The 24,621-nt window shown below is 40.7% G+C and overlaps 3 protein-coding genes across 3 annotated transcripts; all 3 read left to right on the forward strand.

Annotated features, from left to right (window-relative positions):
* Nucleotides 1–13,366: 13,366 nt before the first annotated feature.
* On the forward strand, nt 13,367–16,658 carry LOC137991542 (uncharacterized). The gene is made up of 2 exons (XM_068836615.1): nt 13,367–13,651; nt 15,651–16,658. Exons 1-2 carry the CDS (start codon nt 13,367–13,369, stop codon nt 16,656–16,658), a joined length of 1,293 nt encoding a protein of 430 aa, XP_068692716.1.
* A 188-nt stretch (nt 16,659–16,846) lies between these two features.
* LOC137991543 (uncharacterized) lies at nt 16,847–17,635 on the forward strand. Its single transcript, XM_068836616.1, has one exon. It carries the CDS (start codon nt 16,847–16,849, stop codon nt 17,633–17,635), a length of 789 nt encoding a protein of 262 aa, XP_068692717.1.
* A 772-nt stretch (nt 17,636–18,407) lies between these two features.
* On the forward strand, nt 18,408–18,884 carry LOC137991544 (uncharacterized). The gene has a single exon (XM_068836617.1). The coding sequence runs from the start codon at nt 18,408–18,410 to the stop codon at nt 18,882–18,884; it is 477 nt and encodes a 158-aa protein (XP_068692718.1).
* Nucleotides 18,885–24,621: the final 5,737 nt, after the last annotated feature.

The following is a 24,621-nucleotide window of genomic DNA, read 5'->3' on the forward strand; positions in this document are numbered from 1 at the left end:
TTCCTTGCACGTCTTTTATTAACTGTGTGTTTAAGAACTACAAGAATTGGTTCCTTTGGTGTAACACTGAACATTGCTATTTCAAATATGTGCCCTTCACGATGGTTTACAAGTGTAAATCAACATATCCGAATGGTTGCAGTTACAGAAATGTATATAGCTCAATTTCACAAACAAAATCAGTTGTTAGACATCATGATATTTCTGACAATGGCTCAACATTGAAAGGAGGTATGCTTTCAAAAAATTCCAGTTGTGAGTCAACTTGGGCTTGCTTAAATGATAGATTTGCACGGTTAAGCTTAGTGCCATATGATGTTGGTGGGAATGGTGATTGCTTTTTTAAGTCTGTTTTTTAAGTCAATCTACCGAGTTCTGTAGCTCGGCGGCCATTGTGCCACAAAGTAAATCTACCGAGCTCTGTAGCTCGGCGGCACCATCTCATCATGACTTGTGATATTTACGGCACTGAAATCAACAAAGTAAACGAAAATACTGAAAAAGTTAATGAGGTGAGTCGCACACACATTCCACTTAAGGCTTTGATGAATGATTCCCTTGAAAACTGCGAAATTGAGAGGTATAATGTAAGTAAACCATTAAATGGCTACGTGTCTAAAGAATCTCGCCGCAACAAATATCAAATCACTCAACAAAGGAGACACAGAAGAATAAGGGATAGGGAACCTTCCCGAATTCCTGTTAGGAGAGTCCTAGGAAAGTTGAAAAAGAGGACCACAAGACACAGGTTAAAATGTTGCGTTTTAAATAGTTTTCCTTGCACGTCTTTTATTAACTGTGTGTTTAAGAACTACAAGAATTGGTTCCTTTGGTGTAACACTGAACATTGCTATTTCAAATATGTGCCCTTCACGATGGTTTACAAGTGTAAATCAACATATCCGAATGGTTGCAGTTACAGAAATGTATATAGCTCAATTTCACAAACAAAATCAGTTGTTAGACATCATGATATTTCTGACAATGGCTCAACATTGAAAGGAGGTATGCTTTCAAAAAATTCCAGTTGTGAGTCAACTTGGGCTTGCTTAAATGATAGATTTGCACGGTTAAGCTTAGTGCCATATGATGTTGGTGGGAATGGTGATTGCTTTTTTAAGTCTGTTTCTCATCAACTCTACAAAACTGCAGACTTGCACTTTGAAATTAGAATAGCTGTAATTCATCACCTAAATAATCATCCAGAATATTTTATTGAGAGTATTTCAGATAATAACTGGCAAAGCTATATTCAGCAAATGTCAACATCAGGCACATAGTGTGACAATATCATAATCCAGGCAGTGTCCAATGCTTTTAACTGTATAATTCATATCACTGAGTCTGATATCAATAAACCAGATGGTACTGTTATCACCCCTGTTTTATGTCAAGAGCAACCAAAGACAATATTTATTGGGTATATTAATGAGCTACACTATGTTTCATCAGTGCTAGACAAGACAGGTAAAAACAAAAGCAAATTAACATATCTAAAGAGAAAGCTATTAAAAACTGATGATCAAAAAGAGACAAGACTTGCCAAAAGAAGAAAAGCTTATCAAACTGACGATCAAAAAGAGACAAGACTAGCCAAAAGAAGAAATGCTTATCAAACTGATGATCAAAAAGAGACAAGACTTGCCAATAGAGGAAAAGCATATGAAATTGATGATCAAAAACAGACAAGACTTGCTAAAAGAAGAAAAGCTTATAAAAAAATGAAATCTTTAGAAACAGATGAGGAAAGGCAACAACGACTAGCAAAGCAAAAAGTTGCTGTAAACCAAAAAAGAGCTCAACAAAATGCACATGGCACAATGAGAACTGCAGGGATAACTAACAAGCAATTGAAAACAAAATCAAAACTAACACCAAATTTTACTAAACAAAATCTTGTAGAGAGTGAAAAGAAAACTCAAGAGAGTCTTGAATCACTAAATCTTGCAGAAAGTGAAAAGAAAACCCAAGAGAGCCGTGAATCATTAACTGGCCACTGTGTAAACAAACAGACTGATTCTTTGATACCAATTACATAATTCATAATTGCAATGAGTTCAAGATCAAGCAGTGCACAGTGTGTCTTAAAGCGTGGCCTGTTAAGCCTTCCTCACGTAGTCAAAAAGATTCTGAATACCAGTGTGTTAGATGAGGCTGTGACAAAAAACACCCCAAAAAATTTTCAAAATAAAATTACATGGTTCCTTCAGCAGTACCTTCTCAACTTCAAGGACACCCAAATGGAAGAGATGCTCATTGCACGTGCACTTCCCATAATGCAAGTTTACATAAACCCAGGTCGACAGAAAGGTTATTCAGGCCACTGCGTAAATTTGCCTCAACATGTACAGGAATTGGCTACCTCTTTGCCAAGACATCCAAAAGACTTAGCACTTATAGTTATTAAGATGAAAGGAAAGGACAACACCTTTAAAGATGTAACAGTTAGGAGACGTATGGTACAAAATGCTTTGAGTTGGTTTATAAATAACAATCCACATTACCAAGATGTACGTCTCAACGAACAGTGTTTAGCGTCTTTGCCCGAAAATAGTATACCAAATGACCTGATTTCAATTGAAAGGGAAAATGATGTTAGTGAATCTTCTGACCTTAATTTTGGCCTCAAAATGAGGAAGAAATTGTTTATAATGAAGGAACACAAGTAAACACCTTCTTTCCAATTCCTGAATGCCAGCAGCAAGAAATTGATGCTATTCAACAAAAGTTATCTAGCATTGATAATCAACATATTGCTTGGCCAACAGTAGATAATGAGCCAATGAATGAGTACCTTACTCCATTTCTAGCAACAATGGCTTTCCCAACATTATTTCCAGGTGGGAAGGGTGATCCAACAAACCCGCCTCTAAACCATGATGTGCAGTTTGGTGAAAGAATCAAACACCTTCTAAAATATGCAGAAAAGGAAAATGGTACATGGTTGTACCGCTTCGCTTCCCACCCTAGGTTTGCTTACTGGGCTTTAAATATGATTCAACGCAAAAGAATATTACAGCAAACTGGAATTTTCTGAAACAGAATCCAGGAGAGGCACATCTTACAACAGAAGACCTGCAACAAATGGCAGCTAATGCCAATAGCAGTGTTTTTCTTTCCAATATATCATGCTATCTCAGAAACATAACAGGATCAAGTGCTTATTGGCAAAAAGCTAAAGAGGATTTAAAGGCAATAATCACTCATGCTGCGCCCCCAACATTCTTCTTTACATTTTCATCAGCTGACCTACACTGGCCTGAATTACATACACTCTTTAAAAGTGATAATACCACAGATGAAAACCGCAGTGAGAATGTAATTAACAACCCTCACATCACTGACTGGTATTTCACTCAGCGGATGGAAAGCTTTTTTAAGCATTGGCTATATCATTCACTAGATGCCAAGTGGCACTGGTATAGATTTGAATACCAGGCCAGAGGTAGCATTCACTGTCATGGTGTTGCTAAACTAAAAAATGATCCAGGGCTGTGTAAACTAGCACAAGTAGCTGTTCAAGGCTACTTGGCTGAACTATCACTTGATCATGCTAAGGCAACAGATGTTGCAAAACTCAGTCAACAGGTACTTGATGGTAAAAAAGCTTCAGAATATGTTTGTCAATATGTAGACTGGTTACTATCCACTTACAATCCAGATCCACCAGGTAGTGGTTCTTGGATGAAACCTTCACTCCATCCTTGTCAAAGATGTCACAAAGACATCCAGAACTCTGATGATGATTATGTGGATTTATTAAATACGGTTCAAAGACACACTCGTTGTAGTTCAAACTACTGTCTTAGAAAGAAACAAAGTGATTCAGAACTTAAGTGTAGATTTAACATTCCATTTGAATCTTGCATTAAGACAAAACTTGAATTTGAACCAATCCATTCAAAGAGTAAGGACACTGATATAAAGCAAAAATAGTAACCAAGAGCAATGACTCCAGGCTTAATAATCATCAGCGTCTTCAACTACAAGGGTGGAGGGCAAACTGCAATATTCAGGCAGTAATTGATTACCATGCATGTGTTGAATATCTTGCCAAATATGCATCAAAAGATGAACCACGTTCACCTATTATATACGTGGGTGCACTATTTATTCATTGTTGAAACTTCCTGTTGGTTCGAAAGAAAACAAAGAGTTAATTAACCGGACAAAGCCTTGTTAGACTTCAAAGCTTTTTGAAAGATATCAGTTATATTCTAATTGATGAATACAGTATGTTAGGACAATCAATGCTTGGCTGGATTGATAAGCGCTGCAGACAAGCTACTGGTTTAACTGATGAACTCTTTGGCGGTAAATCAATAATTTTAGTTGGTGATCCAGGCCAATTACCACCTGTGGGCGACAAGCCCCTTTATCATTCAAAGCCCTCAACTGCTCTTCAAGAACAAGGTCATTTAGCTTACTTAATGTTTGACACGGTAGTTAAACTAACAATAAACCAAAGAGTACAAGGCTATAGCCCAGAACAAGTGAAGATTAGAGATTTACTCAAGTCAAGTGATAAGTTGCAAAAATTACAAATCGCACAGCTAGGGTAATTACTAAATCACCCTTTGATACGAGCTCCAACCTCCTTCTCGATACTCTTAAGTGGGAGAAGCTGTCTCTTTGACGTAAAAAACAGAAAGCACTAATTATGTATAAAACAATTCACGATCTTGCCCCGGAATACCTTCAACGCCTTTTCAGTCAACGAGATGCTGAATATAACTTGAGAAACTTAGAAGGTAAACTTACTCTACCCAAGCCAAATACTAATTATTTGAAACGAAGTTTCCGTTATAGTGGGGCCTGTTTGTGGAACAATTTGCCCCAATACTTAAGAAATGCTGACTCTATTGGGCAGCTCAAACGCACAATCAAGCAAGTATCTGACCTATCGGATTCCCACACGGCAATCATGTAAAACAGTTGTAGAGCGTTTTTTTACTTTTTTTAGCTTAACTGATGATTTTCCGTGATTAAATAAAGTTTAAGTTCAGTTAACTTACCCATTGCTGTCATTGTAGAATTTCATGACTATACAGGCCCATCTGTTAGTATTAACAATCCAGGTTGTGTACCTATATGCCCTATTGCAATAACTTCCAACACATTAGATGGTCTCCATGAAAGACAACAACTACCTCCAAAACTCGCTTGGGCAATTACAATTCACAAAAGCCAAGGTTTAACCCTTTCAAATGCATGGATAGACTCTGCTGGAATTTCATATGTGGCGATAAGCCAAGTAACAACACTGTCCTCATCTGTTATCGAACCAATGACTTTTGAAAGGCTTACTAGCCTCAAAAAATCAAAACATTTGCAATTTAGAGATGAAGAGGATAAGCGACTAGATGAACTTGCAAAACACACTTCTTATAAAAGAATCTGATAGCAAAATAAATCTGTTATTAATTTTTTGCAAACACTGTATCAACTGTTTTAGTTATTCCTGGTATACAACAGACAGCAAACTAAATGTATTAATATAAATAAATAACAAAGCGTTCTCCTTGCAAGTAACAGTTCCATTTTAGAGTAATTTTCAGTAGTTCTTTACTTGTAGAATTCCAAATAAATAGTTAATCATTACATCTAACAAGTTGTCACGTTCATATATGCAGTAATAACATTTATCTACCACACGAACCATCCACCCTTCCCCTTCAATATCTACCTGTACCCCTAAAAACATCAAACGCACTCGCCTAAGCTTCGATTACAGGTAGTATTTTACGTAAGACGCACACACAAGGAAGGAAAAATATGGCGTAAATTCAGATTTTTTACCGAGACTACAGCCCTTTTAACCTTTTAAGCTAAGAGACACTGCGATTACTATTCTTGACGTAAAGTGTTTTTTTTCCATGATGGAGATCGACGATGTGTCTTTTCAAAATACTTACAAATAACAATGAAATAAATTTATGACTTACGAGTTCACTCACTCCTCTAAACCTGCTGCTTTTGTTGTTGCTGTCATTCCTAAATATAAACACGTAAATTCATTAGTCAAATTTTCAACCGAATCCGCCGGTTAGGAAAAAAAAAAAGGAAAAGAAACGTCTATGTACAAAGATAAGAGTTTCCAAAGCAGTCCAAAATTCGAAAAACAAGGGTGGATCTTTACCTGAAACTTGGCGAACAAAACTCCTTTCAACGACGAAGTGAAAGAGCTGCCTTTGGGGTCGTCGACAACAGCAGGACAACGGAATTTGCTGGCCACGTGTGTGTACTGACGTATATCTCACTTCCGGTCATCGTAGACTAAGCCGTCGTTGTGGTTCTTAAGTTCCCTATTGGCAGGTACTGACACAACCTCGATATTCAATGTTGCAAACTTCAACAAAAACATCCCAGATAAGCAGCTTAACATCTGGCTTGATTATCTTATCTACCAGGGCAAGTGTTTCCTGCTTGTTCGAATAATGTTTTGGATTTTGGGAAATTGGATAATTAAGAATTTATATAAATGCTTATTTTTCACAGCAGGCCTTAATTTTGTGAGAAAGCAAAGAGGGCGAGGTGAGTGTTGTGCACATTGCTATGAAGAAATGGATGCGTGACACAAGTTATGCACATAATTTTTGATTAAAAAGTTATCTGAATTATTGATGAGAATAGCGTCAAAAGTCAGCTCTGTTGATCGCATGGTAAATAGTGCCTCATTTCTCATCTCTGGTTATTGTTTTTGCAGGACTTCTGAAAGAAGATGCAATAGTGACAGTGAGTCTGACACGAGGTCCATTTGATCATTCGGTTGTTTTGTATTATATATTGTCAGCTTACCTTGAAGATTAGCGACCCAATTGTGCAGTTCCATGCCTTTTACAAAGGCAACATTCTAGTCAGAATTTATTTTTGAGAATTGACCTGGAAGGAACTGACCAACGTTTGATTGCATGCTAATTCCTTTTTCCTTTGTATATTTTACATTCTTGTAGTTGTGCTTACATTTATGCCAGGTCATACTTAAGCATAGGGTACGGGTACCTTCGGACTTGGTTAGGTGCACAGATGAGCAAATCCAAGGTACTTGGGTTGCCATGGAATAAGCAATTGGATACATTGACTGTGACCTTTCCTCAAGACGAGATACCATCAACTGAGAGAGAACTGCTCAAGAAGTTAGCTTAAGTCTGTGACCCTCTAGGTTTGACATCACCACTCACGTTGCAAGTGAAGTTGATTTACCGAGACATCTGCAACCAGAAACTGTCATGGGACGCGCAACTCACTGCAAACCTTACAGAGAGAGTGAAGAAGTGGGAACAAACCCTACCAACTGGTGTGACGGTGCCACCCCCTGAGATGAACTATAGAGAACCTGTTCTAAGTTTGGAGTTACACGCTTTTGGCGATGCAAGCACACAGAGAATAGGTGCTGCCGTTTACGCTGTAATACAACAATCAAGTGGAACTACCCATTATCTGGTACCAGCCAGAGGCCGGCTAGCCAAACAGGAACTTACAGTGCCTCGCCTGGAATTGGTCTCCACTCACATGGAAACATATCTGGTGGTTAAGTTGCAAAATGCGTTAAATGACCTACCCAGCCCAAGAGTCTATGCCTGGTTAGACAGCACAGTTGCATTGTACTGGATTGGCAGCAGCAGAGACTACAAGCATTTTGTGAGCAACCGAGTTGAGAAGATTCGCCAGCGCCCTGAGATCGAATGGAGACATGTACCAGTACCATGGCTTTCGAACAAGGAAAATTGGCCCCCCAACCGAGTCCGCATCAGCAGCAACAGAGGAAGAAGCTAAAGTGACAAGGGAAGTACTCAAAACTAGCCAAACTGAAGAAACTGCCAATGTCATGGATCAGCTACTGGAGATGCACGACCTGCATCGTGCTTTGTGAATGAATGCCTGGGTTGCAAGATTCATACATAACTGTAGAGGAAGACAGAAACTATCAGGTCCCTTGCCGAAGTCTGAGATCCATAACGTGAAACGAAGATGGATACTACTTGTTCAGCAGCGGGATAAACTAAAGAATCACTTCGAACAGACACAGAAGGCACTTAACTTGCAGACCAATGCCAGTAGCCTACTGGAATGCCATGGACGAATTCAAGGGAAATACCCAGTTTACTTGCCGATAAAAGCTGTTTTTACCCAGAAGTTAGTTCAGAAAGTACACTGCGAAACCCTCCACGGCGGTGTCGGCTTAACAATGGCAGCACTTAGAGAACAGTACTGGGTCCCCAAACTAAGAAGCCTACTTAAATCCGTGCAAAGTGAGTGTAGATTCACTGCTGCGCCAGTTACTGCCCCAGCACCAGGACCACTCCCCGAAGATCGCACTGGGGTTGGAGCGGCATTTGAAGTTGTTGGAGTGATACAAACAGATCAAGAAGACTGAGAAGAAGGCCTACTTAACCATTTTAACCTGCAGCCTGTCTAGGGCCGCTCATCTTGAAATACTACCAAGGCTACAAACCAAGAAATTCATCACGTTTTATAGCTTGCTGAGGCAGATCATAAGTGGTTTATACAGACAATGGGGGCACCTTTATTAAAACCAGCAAGTGGCTTCGTCAGCTACGAAGGACGAGTGCCTCCAAGGTCTTCTTGATGAGTGTGAAATTAACTGGAAGTTCAACTTAAGCCGCACCCCATGGTGGGGTGGCCAGTTTGAGTGCTTAATCGGAGTTGTTAAGTCACCCATGTACAAGGTTATAGGAGGAGGTGTACTAACTCGGGAGGTGAGGTACTGCTCGATGTGGAGACTCAGGTAAATCGACAATCATTCAGTTACATCGAGGACGACGTAGAATTGCCAATCCTCACCCCCTCAAGTTTCCTGTTCCAGCGCACCAACCAGATACATGGCGAATTAGAGATCTAGACCTCAGAAAACGTGTGAAATACTTGAAGACCTGCAGAGACAACCCTTGGAAACGGTGGAAAAGAGAGTACCTGTCAACCCTAAGAGAGCATCACAACTTGACCCATAAAGAAGCGAAATTCAAGCCTAAAGTTGGAGATGTGGTCATCATCAAAACTGATAACAAGAATCGGGAGACCTGGCCACTAGCCATAGAGAGTGGGACCTACCCCGGGAAAGATTGTTCACGCTGTGGAACTCAAGACCACACACCGTACAACAGAATGACCTGTTCAGCACCTATACCCACTAGAGATTGCCTGTAACAAGGATACTGTTCACGACACGTCCATGTATGCGACTCCTGCACCGCTGAAGCACGGCAACTTACAGGCCGCAACAAGACGCTGCAGACGCTGCAGTCGCTGCGAGAACCAGGATCCAAGAGCTGAATGAATTTGAGCTTGATTAAGCATGGAGCACAGACATTTTTAGATATAATCGTTTTATTTTTCTTTTCTTCATTAGCTAAATTAGAATGCGACAAGAACTTTTAGTCATTTCTTGCGTTTATCTCCTCTGGAGAGAAACAGGGGGGAGGATTTCCGTAAATTCTGCATTGTTTAAGAATTGTTATGTTGACAATAGCTGATTGAAAATGAGACTAATTGACGGCTGTTATTTGCGTGATATCGCTAAGACGTTGTCCTATCAGTAATTTCCGCAGACATTTCTGGAGATAAACCTAATGGTTAATCGGACACAATCACAAACAACTATGCGGATTTTCCTAAATCAATCCTTGTGTAACTAATCGGATGCGGCTTAAAGTGGTACTACGACCAAAAAAAAATTTTGTTTTTCCTTTGAATTTCAAAACTATGTTAACTAAACACTAACTCACCCAAGTCTGATTTTAAAAAGACACTTGTTTATTTTAGCTGGAATTTTCGTATTTATTGGTCCGCCATTACTAACTTCAAAATCTTGAGAGAGCTGGGTCGAGGAGAAAATGACGTCAAAGACTCACTAGTTTAAGAATGCAATGCGTGTGTACGTGGCCTAATTAATATGCAGCACGGGAGTTTCGGGCTTTCAGACTTTTCAACTCGTCTTTTGCATATATAATAAATTGCGTTTACACGCTGAGATTTTAAGCTAGTAAGTAAATGACGTCATTTTCTCTAGATCCAACCCTCTGAGGTCCAATCAGCCAGTTTTGAACATGAGTAATGGCGGACCATCAAATCCAAAACTTACACTCAAAATAAACAGCCTTTGGATAAAAGTCAAAGCTCAAAATTTTGCCAACTAGGTGTTAAGCGAACACGCTTTCAAAATCAGAAGAAAAAATGGAAATGATTTTTTGATCATAGTACCACTTTAAAATATAAAAAACAACAATTGGAAGTTGTTTAGAGGGAGTTGTGTGGAACCGAACGTGATTGTTGTGAAACGAGGAGATCTTAGTTCATATTGGAATAAACCATAGAAATCTACTTTATCATGACTTTGTTGGAGAGTACTGTTCTTGGAGGCAAACAAATCTCCAAAGAGGAAACGCCAACAAGGAATTCAGAAGAACAGAAATAAAACTACAGCAACCATGGATAATGCACACTGTCAGGTATTGTGCTTTGAAGAGTCATCTAAAATGTTATGTACCTTGTGTCACATGGGTTCACAATTACACTATGATTTCTTGACTGGTCATTTTAAAAGTTTTCTCCATGTTTACTGCTATTCTCAACATTCTCTATTGCATTTTGTTTTCACTTCCAGACAAACACTATCATTGATCTCACTGACAGCCCTGTCAAAGGTAAAAATACTGTCAAAGCCTCGCCTGTTGTAATAGAAGATTCCCCAGTGAAGAAAAAGGTAGAGCAGCTTGATGCAGATTACAAATTCCTTGATGGAGACCCTCAGAAACCAGTGCTGTTTTTAGGGAAGTCCTTGTCCACCAGTCATATTGTCTCAATACTTTTTAGGCCTGGCCCTGGGATGTTGTGTACTACGCAGCTGTTAAAAGTAAAAAAACAAGTGTTCTTTCTGGTACACTTGTGGTGGATAGCTTAGAGGACCTAAGGGCAGATGGTAACCCTCCATATGACAAGTATGAATTTTTTAGTACCTCTTCCATGTTTTGTGAATCAGTAATATGCATATAGTTATACAACTGTATAGAAATAAGGAGCCCACAAACTGATTTCACAGCTGCTGTTGCCATTGGCCTTACTTAGTATCCCAGCTCTTATTGTTTACATGATTAGAGAAATTGTTTACCTTGTTGGATTTATTGTTGGCTTTTCTTAAATTATGTGAGATATTTCAAGAACAATGTGATGTAGTGATGGTAAGGTAAAGTCTCTATTACAAGCCTAGGGAGGTCCATTAGGCCGGCGCTTATCTCCGGTTTCCGTAGCGTGAAGCGACTAGGAGTATTTATACTCCCCCCTGGATGTATATTCAGTAAACTATAAAATAGCTCATAAGAGGCCACTGATTAGACTTTCAGCACTGGTGATTATGACAATTTTTTTAAATTTCTTATTGTGACAGGTATGGTGGATTCTGTAAAAAAACAATTGCAGTATCAGAGAATGAAGACAAGAAAAGTCAATGCCCATTCACTGTGGTTGCTTTTAATTCGGATGTACTTAGCAGAGATGACCAGTATGTGCTTAATCGAGTCTACCACACCAAAACATTTGAAGGTGGCGACCACTTTCACCGCCGGAGCATGTACGTTTGCGACATACGAGGAGACATTGTGAACAATGTTGCTCTTGTTCAGTATTGCTTTGAAGAGGAAGAACCCGATTTCGGTCTTAGCCACATGATAACTCCTGCAAAGATGGAACACAAGGTTTCACTCGTATACAATCCTCAAATTTGGCCACCCTCAAAGAGAAGTGTGCAACGCTTGGTCCCAGGAAAGCTGTTCAACAAATTAAAGCAAGTAGTGGTGGGGTTACCAAGGTTGAGTCTTCTGCCCAAATGCCACGAGGACTTGGGCAAGCCAAGTTTGTCTGAAAAACAGTGATCTCCTCCCAACAGCAATTTTGCGGAAAGAATACCGATGAAATTTTTTCTGTCTTGTACCGGATGAAAGAGGAGAACAGCAGTTACATCAGAGATGTTAGTATAGGGAGGGAGGGCTTATCCATTGTCCATGCTTCTGATGTGCAGATGGCAGAGATGGCGAACTTTAGCACAGAGGAGATGATGTTTGCGGTGAAGCAAATAGACCCAACTTTCAACTTGGGCCCCTATGAGTGCACTTCTACCTCATATCAAAATCTTCTCCTGGAAAGGAAGTCCACTGGCAAACCACCAGTTTTGTTGGACCTGTACTTATTCATTACAAAAAAGATGAGCGCACTTACATGGACTTTCTAAATAACTTGAAATCATTAAGAGCCTTTGTGAATGAATTACAGAGCTGCTTTCCCAAAGGAACAGATAAATCCCTAGGTTGTTTTAGACATTTTAGACAAAATGTGGAGGCCATGCTTAACAAGGTAGGCATCAAAGGAAAAACAGCAAACCAATATCTGCGAGAAATCTTTGGAAACGTGTCATCAGATGGGTGCTATGAGACTGGTTTGCTGGACAGCGAATCTGATGGTGAATTTGATGGCTTACTTGATTCAATCAAACCTGTGGTCAGGCGTGAAGATGGATTGAAGGTCTTTGAATTCATAATGACGAAATCCGAGATGATGAAGAAGCATATGATTGCAAAAGTTCGACGACTGGCTGGTCTTCCTTCCATTTCTTCAAGCGTTGATATTCCTGTTACATTCTACACTTTAGCGGCTGAAAGCACAAACAACAGGATCTAGGCTAAGAAGCAAAGGAAGGCGTCTGGTTTCATGGAAACCATTGAAGCAATCCGCTCAATTGATGCAGAGCAACAAGAGGATTTTGCTCTGGCTGTTGCAGGCCTGCATGAAGATCTACAGTTAAGAAAGGAATTTGCGCCCTGATTTTCTGGAACTTTCTAGCAGGAAAAGGGACAATGCCTTTGCAGGCTTTGCAAAGCAAGCCTCAGTAAGCTACTCTCCGAAGATTTGTCCTCACTACTGTCTGGCAACTCCAGCAACCCCAGCAGAATCCTCATCAACGCCACTAACTTGAACTGAACAGACAAGTTCACAGCCACAACTTACACTGCATAAGCACCAAGAGATAATGGTTGTTGATGACGACCCAAGGCTCTCTGGCCTTCCAGCCTTTACTTGGCAAGGGATTATAGGCAAGGCTAATAGGATTCTCCAGAGTGAGCAAGAGTGGCCCCAAAGGTACGACCCAGTGGTTTTTGTGAGTTTTTTTTCAGATCGCCCCTACCGAGTTGCGGTTAAAGGGGTTGCTGGTGAGGTGACTTGTGACTGTGAACGATCTCGTGCACAGAAATGCTGTGCACATGCTTTAGCTGTGTAACAACTGAAAGGAATACTGAGCAAGTATCTGGACTGGTGTTCAACCAAGAATCAAGCGAGCGTTACAAACATTGCCAACATGAATGTCAGAAGGCAAGCACTGGGACGCAATGCCAAGAACAAGCTTCTGAGGGATCGGAAAAAGAAGGAAGCACCAGCTGTCTTGGTCCAGAAGAAATCAGATAGTCATAGAAAGAGTCTGAACTATCGGTACAGAATCGTTTTTTTAAGTAAAACAACAGCCTACAAATGTCATGGACGCAACAGTGCCATGCGATGTCCACCTGTAGTGCCAGAGTCACAAGATAACATTGCCTTAACCACAATGGAACATCACTCCTTCTTGTGTGATGGAAAACTACAGGTAAAATTTAACTATATCAGGAGATAATGTGTTGTCTTAGAATTGGTTTCTCTTAGGGGTGAAAAAAGGTTCCACTAAACAGCATCTTCATACTTCTTAAAGGCTCTTTTCAAAATTTCTGACAAGTATCCTTGTCCTTTTTATATGGGAGTCCCCGTCCCCCAGGATGTGTCTATCATGTCAGCTAAGCCTGGGAATTGTTCAATTTTTAAAAATTTAGTCCCTTGTTGATGTGAGTCACATGATAAAGCACTTCAGAATAATATTTGGGATAGAACTAACACTGAAGAAAGAGGAGCATGGCAAAGTCAGCAGAATGTCAATTTAGTCCTACAGGGAAGTTGAATGCAGTATGGTGAAATCTTAGTCTATATACTGTATTTCTGTGGATTTTGAATATATATTATTCTCTTTCCACGAGATTTAACCTATAACCTTGGTGCCATTGCCATGATGTGAGTCACCTCGTAAGGACAATAGGAAACAATTACAAAGCATTACATGTAGGCTCTACGACTCAATATCACCATTCTTATTTCACACTTGTTAGCAATGTTTCAGATGCATTTTTTGGGACAGTGCTGCCTTAGTTCATGATGTACAATAGCTAAGAATTTATCGAGTTAAAAAAACCAGAACCAAGATTGGTTCTGTTTAATTAATACCAATCGACCATAGTTTACTGAACTCAGTGAAAGCATTACTCTTGTTATTATTATTGTTATTTGGAGGGGTAGAGCTGATCATGGGCTCAACTAAAGGTGTCTTTTTCACTCTTATTAAGGTCAGCATTTAAAACAGCATTGCTAACAAAATTTCACCTTGATAAGTTAATGCGAAAGCAGTTGTGTTAACACAACTGCTTTCGCATTAACTTATCAGAATGCCACCTATTGTGGTTAAGTATTGTTTCAGTTTGGTCGTTGAAAATTAATCAAGTGTTGATAATTAGATATTGGTCAAGCTTTGGTTAGCTGTTTTATTTTGTAAACATTCCATTCTGTGTGAACACTAATGCACTTTAATTAAGTTCGCAGATTTTAATCAGGGACTAATGAGGAAATCAAAGGTTCACATTCAGTTGAACTCAATATGCTTGAGGCTTTTTAGGTATACTCTTTATTCTGATTATTCCATCCCCCAACCAACACCACTGATCAGATGTCATGAGAAATGGTTCTTTTCATAATTTTTGAGATTGCAATTTTACCCGCATTCAACGCTATACATAATCATGATGTAATGTCTTTGTTAGTTATTAATGAGGCATATTTCATGATTTTATTGATTTAATAAAAATTATCATTTGTTCATAACTTATTAATTATTTCGTAAGATGAATCTTAGAGGGGAAAAACAACCAAGAATTGATTTTATGAAAAGTATTTCTTTTTCACTTCAAGAAAAAATTGCATTTTAATACCCCCTTTGGGTGGAGCCTCCCTTGCATAGGCCATTATTGGGAGTAACACGCCCTGATGCAGAAGAGAATGGGTATAAGTAATTTGACAAACTGACCTCAGTTTTTCTGACTGTTATTGACAATGAATTTCGTCATAACATTGTCAAATTAGTCTGCTATCCACAGCTACAAGATAATGTTATGTTAGAATTTAGCAAAAAAAGTGCAAAATTTTAAAGAAGCACTGTTCTAATTTGAGAATAAGCATTTTTCTTGCATTACGAGCTTATATATCCTTAGTATGTACCTGTAGTATGCAGACAACAAAACTCAACGCCAGTGTTTTTATTGTCAAGACACCAGTCACGTCTCGCGGGATTGCTCGCGCCTACCCATGGTAGAAGCAAGGAAGAGGATGCTAGTGCAGAAACGAATGTGCTTTAATTGCACAGGGCCCAAACATCATGCGACTGACTGCAAGAGTAGATTGCTTTGCCAAAAGTGTGGACAGAAACATCATACGTTGATTTGTATGCAAGGTGACCAATTGTTTACCGCTACCGGGAAAGATAGCGCTTTGTTTATCTTGTTGTAAAGGTAAGCGTGGAGGGAGTACTTTGCCGTGCACTTCTCGATACTGGAACTGGGAGCTTGTATGCATCAGCTGCACTTCTGGATAAACTTCCCAAGCCCTCTCGTGCCAAAGAAGTTCCTCAAATAGAAATGATGCTTGGAGCAACTACACGTGAAATAGAACTTTCCACCATCAAAGTACCCTTGATTGAAGGTGGTGAGGAACTAAGCGTGGATGTTACCAGAGTAGAAAGAGGAGAATTGCTGAGGATCAATAACCCTCACTGCCAGAAGATTATCGATTCGTACGCTCATTTAAAGGGAGTAGAGATGACGGATCACGACCCAAATCCACATCTCCCAGTGCATGTGATATTAGGTGCTAGTGATTATGCAGCCATCAAGACATCTGAGAGGCCTTGCGTTGGGCTTCCTGGGGAACCAGTGGCTGAGAAGACTAAGCTGGGGTGGACTATTATGTCACCGGGAACTGAGATTGACCACACAAATATGCTATTGACCCAGACAAGTCATGTTGACTATGAAGAGCTATGCCGAATGGATGTCTTAGGGCTTGAGGACACCCCAGAACATGATCAGCGTGCAGTCTATGCAGAGTTTCGAGAACAGTTGATCCGGCACCCAGAAGGCTGGTATGAAACCTCGCTTCTGTGGAAGGGTAACCATCCGCCGTTACCGAACAATAAAATAGTGAGTTTACAAAGACTAAGCAACCTCCAGAACAAACTACAACGCTGGGGTGTGACCGGGAGCTATGCAGAAATTATTGAAGACCAGACGTCCGAGGGAATAGTAGAGGTCGCAAGTGATCCACCGCAAGGCAAGGTATTTTACATACCACATAAGCCGGCGATTCGTTTGGGAGCTGAAACAACGAAGTTAAGAATCGTGTATGATGCCTTGTCACGTGCCAAGCCTAAATGTCTGCCTATATTCCGGGTCCCCGCTTCAAAGCCACCTGTGGAATGCCTTAATACGCATGCGGTTTCATCCAGTCCTAATCACTGGTGACCTACAACAAGCGTTTCTTCAGGTGCGTATCAAGAAGGAAGAGAGGTGCTCTCAGGTTTCACTGGCAGACCAGCCAACGTTCTGAAGTAGAAGTGTTGAGATTCACGCGGGCGCTGTTTGGTCTTGTGCCATCTCCCTTTCTCCTTGGGGGAGTGATTGAGTGTCATCTGGAAGCCTGGGAAAGCAACATGCCAGAACTGGTTGCTGAACTGTGTAAAGGCCTGTACGTCGATGACCTAATCAGTGGGAAACCAACTGTGCAAAAAGCGAGGGAACTTAAAGAGGGAGCTATTTCAATCTTCGCGGACGCCAAGTTCAAGTTACACAAGTGGCACTCGAATGTCGCCGAATTAGAAGAACCTGAAGGCCAGGTTGAAGACGGGAGTACGTTTGCTAAACAGCAGCTTGGTTCCCCGAGAGCAAAGAAGGGAAGTCTCCTTGGACTCCTATGGGAGAAACAAGAAGATCAGATCGGGATAGTCATACCTCAAGACGATGAAATTGCGTCCAAAAGAGCGTTGTTGCATAATCTAGCAAGGATCTACGATCCCCTTGGTCTTGTGGCGCCCTTAACTGTCCAAGGAAAGTTATTCTACAGAGATACCTGCAACGCGAAAGTCGCATGGGATGCACCGCTGCCACAACAGCTAGCGAACCAGTGGACACGATGGAATACAGGGTTACCAGCTGAGGTCATGGTAGCAAGAGCCTTAACCTTTGCTCAAGAGCAGATAGAAGAAATAGGGCTTCATCTCTTCGGAGACGCAAGTAAGAATGGAGTGTGTGCAACATTAGATGCAGTAGTGAGACAGCCATCAGGTGTGAACCAGGGATTGGTGGCTGCTAAAGCTCGATTTGCGAAGCAGGGACTGACCATTCCGCAGTTGGAGCTTGTGTCTGCGCACATGGCAGCGAACCTTATTACCAATGAGACGAATGCGCTTGTGGGTTTTCCCGTGACACAGAGTTATGGATGACTGGACAGCTCAGTGGATCTCCATTAGGTAACAAGGGGCGGCGAGTACAAGCAGTTCGTAGAAAACAGAGTGAAGAAAATACAACGGGCATACACAAATCACCTGGCGCCATGTACCCACCAAGGATAACCCAGCAGATTTGGGAAGTCGAGGAGGGCCAGTCGATGACAACAAGTTGTGGAAGCAAGGGTTGGCTTAAAGACAAAGATAAGTGGCCTGCGGACATTGTCACAAGTCCCACACCTGAGAGCCCAGCAGAGACGAAAGCCATCAAGGGAATATTTGCTGGCTTCATGGCAGCAACCGACTGCCTAGATGACCTTCTAGTAAAGTTTAGCCTGACCAAAACGTTGGGGGTTGTGGCTTGGATTACGAGATTTGCAGGAAACGCACGTTTGAAGAGAAAAGAGAGAATGACGGGACCTCTGACAACCAACAAAGTACAAAGACAACACCTCTTTTGGACCAAGCGTGCTCAATGGAGTCTGGACGACAAGGTGACAGAAGATAAGCAAAGGCTGGGTTTGGAAGAGAATGATGAAGGCATTTTCGAGTGTCGAGGTCGAATTCAAGGACATTATCTGGTCTATCTGCCAGACACGCATCCCTAAACAGTAAAACTGGTAGGAGACGCACACCGGCGCACATTGCACGGGGGAGTTGGCCTGACAATGATGGGCATCAGAGAGCGTTATTGGGTTCCCAGGCTCAGACATTTAGCAAAAAGGGTGATAAAAGAAGAAGTCTGAAACGCCTAGTAGCTAGAAAAGGAATGCCAGAGAAAATCTACTCGGATAAGGCCAAAACATTCACAGCCACAGCGAACTGGTTAACGCAAGTCCAGAAAGATGAACGAGTTCACCATTACCTGTCGACTGAAAACATCAAGTGGCAATTCAATTTGAGCCGCGCCCCATGGTGGGGTAGTCAGTTTGAACGGTTGGTTGGGTTGGTGAAGTGGGCTCTAAACAAAACCATTGGACATGGTCGCCTTAGCTGGAATGAACTTGAAGACGTGCTTCTAGACGTTGAGGTGACTCTAAACAACCGCCCTTTAGACTATGTGGAGGATGACGTTCAACTACCATTGATCACGCCCAACAGAATGCAGTTTATTGGTACCACGGCGCTGCCAGAGAGGGAACCTCATCGCGAGCATCGTGATCTACGTAAACGGGCCAAGTATCTCAAAAGGTGTAAAGATGACACGTGGAAATGGTGCACCAAAGAGTACCTTAGAGGACTTTGAGAGCGACATAACTTGAAACACGACGGGAAAGGGTTCACTTTGGCAGTTGGTGACGTCGCCATCATCCATTCAGAAGATAGAAGCAGAGGGAAGTGGCCGTTGGGAATAATTGAGACGCTATACACTGGCCTGGATGGAGTAATTCGAGAGACCAGTAAACCACCTCTAGCTGAACCCAAACGTTCCAGAATTCAGACCTGCCCGTGATGCAGCAGTCGCAGCGAGTGTGTGAATACATGATATAGCAAATGATGAACATGCAGATTGAACCTTGAGTAATTGTGAAAATTCGAAATAATTCTATGCGGAGTTTGAGCATCAACGTTTAAATTAAATTTACTAGTGAAAAGATACAAGTTTAACATATGTCTTCTAAATGTAGACATATGGGGGGAGGATGTTGGAAATTGTGCGGACTATTTTTATTATTTGTTGCCTTTGTTGTAGTTAACAGAATTTTAGCTTTTGTTTTGATTATAAACAATGTGATTTGAGAAAATGTTGAGTGCAGGCAGGTGACAGACAACACGCAGGAGTCTGATAGCCTTGAACTTTGGAACCTTTAGTTGAAACCAAAACCAATGATTGACAGTGATAAAAAGGAGAGACATTAGAACACGACAAAAAATAGAGTGGGATTTTGTAATCTTAAGCGAGGGAGAGTTTTCGGTGATCAATAAAGTTGAAGAAATCAGGATACCGTGTGAGTGTGTTGGTGGTTCAATCTTGGAGGCAATTCCCAACAACCTTTTGGATCATCGTCCTCCTCAAAAACTATCTTCAGGATCTTTTGAAAATCGTTTAAAGCTTGTTTGTATAAAACGTCAACCATTTTGGATTGAAATCTCTTGTCGTCAAGCAGGCCAAATTTGCTTAATGATTAGCTAAATCTATCAACTTCCTGTTCTCCAAATTAGGAGCCAACCGGAAGTAAAGAGAATTTCAGCGAAATCTCGAAGTGTAACAGAAATGGGTTATGACTGTAACTAGGGAACTTAAGAATCGATGATGAAATGGCAGGATGACGACTGCCGAAAGTGAAATTTTAGCACGCAAATGTTCTGCATAGGCATGAACTAGCTTGAACGTCAACCAGGGATCGTCAATGACAAAACTCGTGTGGGTTTGGCGTTCTCGTAAAAAATGAAAGTGCAAAACAATGCTTTTTGCTTATAAATCACTTTTGTTTCCCATTTTAAATGACAAACACTGAACATAGAACCTCTGGGGTTACCAGCCAATTGTTGAATTTATATTGTCAATTCTTCTCATACTAAGCACGAATATCCTTTCAGGTTCAGGTTGATGAAATCTTCAATGGCGGCAAAGCAACAACAACCTCTTCAAAATAAATTTAAGACCGCATCTTTTGAGCACTAAACCAAGTGAATTGGTATTTAGTGCTTTTTATCCTCTTATGTTTTAAACTAAAATATTTCACCCTCGTTTTATTATAGCTACCACGAAATATTTCCAATGGACTTTCCAGCATGATGTGCTAATGTGCCGAGGAGCTATTGTAAGTGAACCTTACAGTTTCAGAGTTAGAAGTCCAGAGAAAGGACAAGTGTGGGATAGCATTGCCGCGTATCTCAACGATCTTAATCAGCCAAAGTTTAAAGTCACTGGAAGAGCACTTCGCGGTCGCTACACCCTACTTCACGACATAAACAGAAACTTCCCGACGAAGAAAAGGCGTCAGGAATTGAAATAGAAGAAACAGAACTGGATATCCTTTTGGAAGATATTCTTGAGCGAGAAAAAAGCGCAAAAGAAAAGATCGACGAGCAGAGTGCAGAGCAAAAAGCAAAAGCCGCTCAGGAGAAAGAAGCTGTTGCAGAAGAAATCAGGCTCCAAGCACGGCAAACATTGAAAGATAAAGGGAAAAGAAAAGCGAGGACGGGAACCAAAAAGGACCCAAGATGAGAAGAAGAACACCTGATACCATCGAGGATTGGTTGAGAAAGCGGAGAAGGATAGAGAACTGAAGATGGAAGAACTCAAAATCAAAAATAGGGAAGTGCAGATTGCAGCAGCTAAACAAGATGAAGCAACAAAACAACAACAGTCTATGTTTGCTTCCCTCATGCAACAAATGGAACGACAGCAGCAGCTGCAACAACAAAACATCCAAGCAATGCTCGCTCAGCAAAACAATCTGCTGATGGCAATTCTGCAAAATAGCAACAACAACGCCAAGGCTTGACTTCCTTACGTTTATATTTGCTACAGTTATTTATCGGAGCCTACTTGGAGTTGAATTTTGCTGTTTTCCAGTGTTCGTATTAAATCTGTTTAGACCTTAGTATCTTGAGCTGAGAATTAGCTTTACCCCTTTGCAATTAGCAGCCGGTATTAATTTTAAAAGTCATAGTTGTGTTTGTTATAGGAATACTCAAACATTTTTGGAAGGGCGTTTACACTGTGAAGAATTGGATGATTGAACAAATCACAAAACTCATCAGCAGGATATGTTCCCTTTGTATTGCCTTTTGGATCTATAATAAAAATGTTGCTTTTTAAGTGACCTGGTATTGAATGAATTTATTTCATTTAATTTTAAAGATGAGCAACACAATGAACAGGCAGCTTCAATTTATTTTTCACTTCACATTTGCATGTTGCCCTCCTACACTATAGTAATACACTTAGTTGTATGATTTCAAAATTAATTTCCACAACACCAAACATGCTGACCCCTGTTTAACTTCACCTGCAATAAGTAACCAGAACCAAGCAAAACTGATCCCCCTGGAGTCCTCAGAATTTCCAAATGTTCCTTACAAAGGAGGCGTGGATTGTGGCTGGAGTCATGATAATAATGTTCAATTAGTGCGGTCTGCGATCCATGATGGACATAATATTTCCACAATTATTGTACAAACATATTTCCTTGTACATGCATTTTTTTTATTTCTTTGAGATTATAATTTATTATGTATTCTGGGCTTTTCGAAAGATAGGTATGCTGCCCTGAATGAATTATATAATACAAACTTTCTTAAGTGAAATATGTATCAAGAGCTGGTGGTCTGAGGTCAAAGAATTCTGATGTCATATAATGTTGCCATATAAGCATGTGATTGCATTTCGAAGTATGACTGCAACTACATACATCTTGCCTACACTGTTTTGGAAAAGTTTGAGATTTTTTTTAAATCATTGAATTTAAAGGAGTTGACGACATCTCCAAACAACCACTCAACCGAGCTTCTCACAGCACTCATGTTTGTGTTATACAGCTCCATATTTGGTGTCAGGATGCCATGTTTAAAGGGACCTTGAAGGTGTATTCTCAGAAGATATGCAGGGTCACCGTACACACAGAGGGGTACACCTGTAAGGCTAAATGCATACTGGCCAAGGTCATGAAGCAACTGAGAGTCGGTCAGCATGCCTGTATCATGTTTTCTTCCCTCTAGAAGTAAAAGTGACTGTATTTTAGCTATGAGGTATACTTTCCATCTAATAAAATGAGCACTACAAGTAACTGAGGCCAGCATAGAAATAAAACCGGTTATAATACAAGGTTTTGATTGGCTACATGCACATAGCTTTAGTGTTTGTACCCAAGCTCCATAAAGTTGCATACTGTTTTATGAAGGGAGGCTTAAAATTGATGTGCATGTGGTTGCATTCATGTATGAATCTGGAAAGAGATGAGCTTTCTACAACTTACCAACTGGGCCATACAAGTTTCCAATTCAGCCGTTGGGCAAAGCAACGCTCTGGAATTTCAGGCATGTTCCCTTTTCTGCTCATTGTAGAGAACTCTCTGGTGTTCTTCAGGCCTGGATATAGGCCTCACCGTGCCATCAATAAATCCAAAGCAATTTGGTAATGGCGCCCCTTTAGCTGTGATAGCATCAACATAGGTTTGTAAGTTTGCAGGGCCCAAGACTTAATGGTTCCATTGCAACACCTTGTGGCCATGAACATAATCGATCATCTGGTTAGTAACCATGCTGAGCACTGGCACGGGTTTCGCAAATCAGACGATCATATCTCCATATCTGCATGGATATGACAAGCGCTTAAGTAGCATACAAAGGCCTTCAACAGCATCGCAAACCGAGTGTTGATCCCAGGTAAGAGTGTCAGGAGTTTGTAAAACATTGTACAGCCGCGGAATATCTCGCTTTCGGGAGCAGAATTCCACCAAACACTCAGATTTATCGAATCAAAAGGCATGTATGACTCCTGTGGAAAATCTGCATTTTTTGAAAAGAAGAGGTCATTAAGAACAAGAAATTCTTTGTCATTGATCGTTCCATCGTCATGGCTTAAAAGAAGTAGATTGCGAATGTCTCTAAATGCCAAAAAATGGGTACACCAGGGAAAAATCAGTACATAATCCGAGGTTAAATTGCTTAAACTTTGTTTTTCCCGCTGAAACCGAAACCCTATACCCAGTCTGTCGCAGTTCACAAAAGTCGTCGCCAGTTCAGTACTATCAATTTGGTGGACGGATACAAATTCGCGGACAAAGATGGCCTAGATTTTACCTTCATCTGGGTCAATGACCGTGGATAAGGGATGGACGAGATGAGTCTGAGAGGAACTGGCACTTAGAATGCAAAATAGTCGCTTGACTACACAGCACGACACGGAGAAACGTTGCGAGTCTGTGTTAATTTGGGCCATTTTTGACTTGTATTTTAACCTTCAAATGGGTAAAAGTTTCAATTTCATTTAATTTCATATTTTTTCATGATCCGAGGCGATCTGAGTTCATCCAAGTTGATCCGACCCAGACTGGCGGTCCGAGTTGATCCGTTCCGACTTTTGTACCTGCCTGTCCTACTCGTATGTAAAGTCCTAGCAGATGATAGCTTAAAGGATTTTAGAAAGGTCTCTAAATTCGTGTCTTTAAGTTTCGCGGAACTTAAATTTTTTAAATCGCGACAATAAGTTATAATAAGGCACAAACTCAGTTCTGGCTAACCCACTGTCCTCATCAGGATACCTCTCATACATGCCAAGTTCATTACAAAGTGAGGGTCACTTCAAAGACCAATTGCAACCTACACCCCAAGATTGCGATTGTCTTTGGCTTTTGATGATAAAGTCTCCCATTCACCTGTGCAAAAATGCCATTCATTGTCCTCTTCGCCACCCGTTTCATCAAGAAGTTTCCAAATATTGAAAAAGGAAAAAGGAGGGAGGGCAACAACAGAACCACCCCGCCTACTTTGCTACTGAGGAAGCCCTTCATTCTTTTGTTTTCTTTGTTTGCTTCGAACCGATGTGCAAAGTGCTTCTTTTGTTCTATTCCTTTCAACATGGACTCCCTTTCATTCAAAAGGCAGGGTCATGCAGTCTCAGGTCAACATGTCCTGGTTGTGTGGTGATTCTGTGAACATGTGGTTTGTCTTCTCCTATCATGGAGGGATCTATACAGATATGAAGATATTGAAGTAGAGATGAATATTCATTTCATCATTTTTATTCCTGATTTTCCGACCTTTCAAGGGTTTGCTACAGTTTGTGAATGGATATTAAAGGTTTTATTGTAAATAGCCTTAAATCATGGAATTTTATCTGTGTTGACTAACAGAAATTCAGTATGCGAGGTGGTCTGCAAAGCAGCAATATTTGGGATGGTGAAGCGTGACAAAACGTTAGACACAGGTTAGCCCAATTTTGCAATCTTTTCTTTGCTTATCAGAGAATTACACTGATCATTGTGCCTATTAGAATAAAAATATCCTGGACACTGGAAATCGCTGATTAGTAT

Source organism: Montipora foliosa, chromosome 2 (genome assembly GCF_036669935.1).
Source record: "Montipora foliosa isolate CH-2021 chromosome 2, ASM3666993v2, whole genome shotgun sequence".
NCBI lineage: Eukaryota > Metazoa > Cnidaria > Anthozoa > Scleractinia > Acroporidae > Montipora > Montipora foliosa.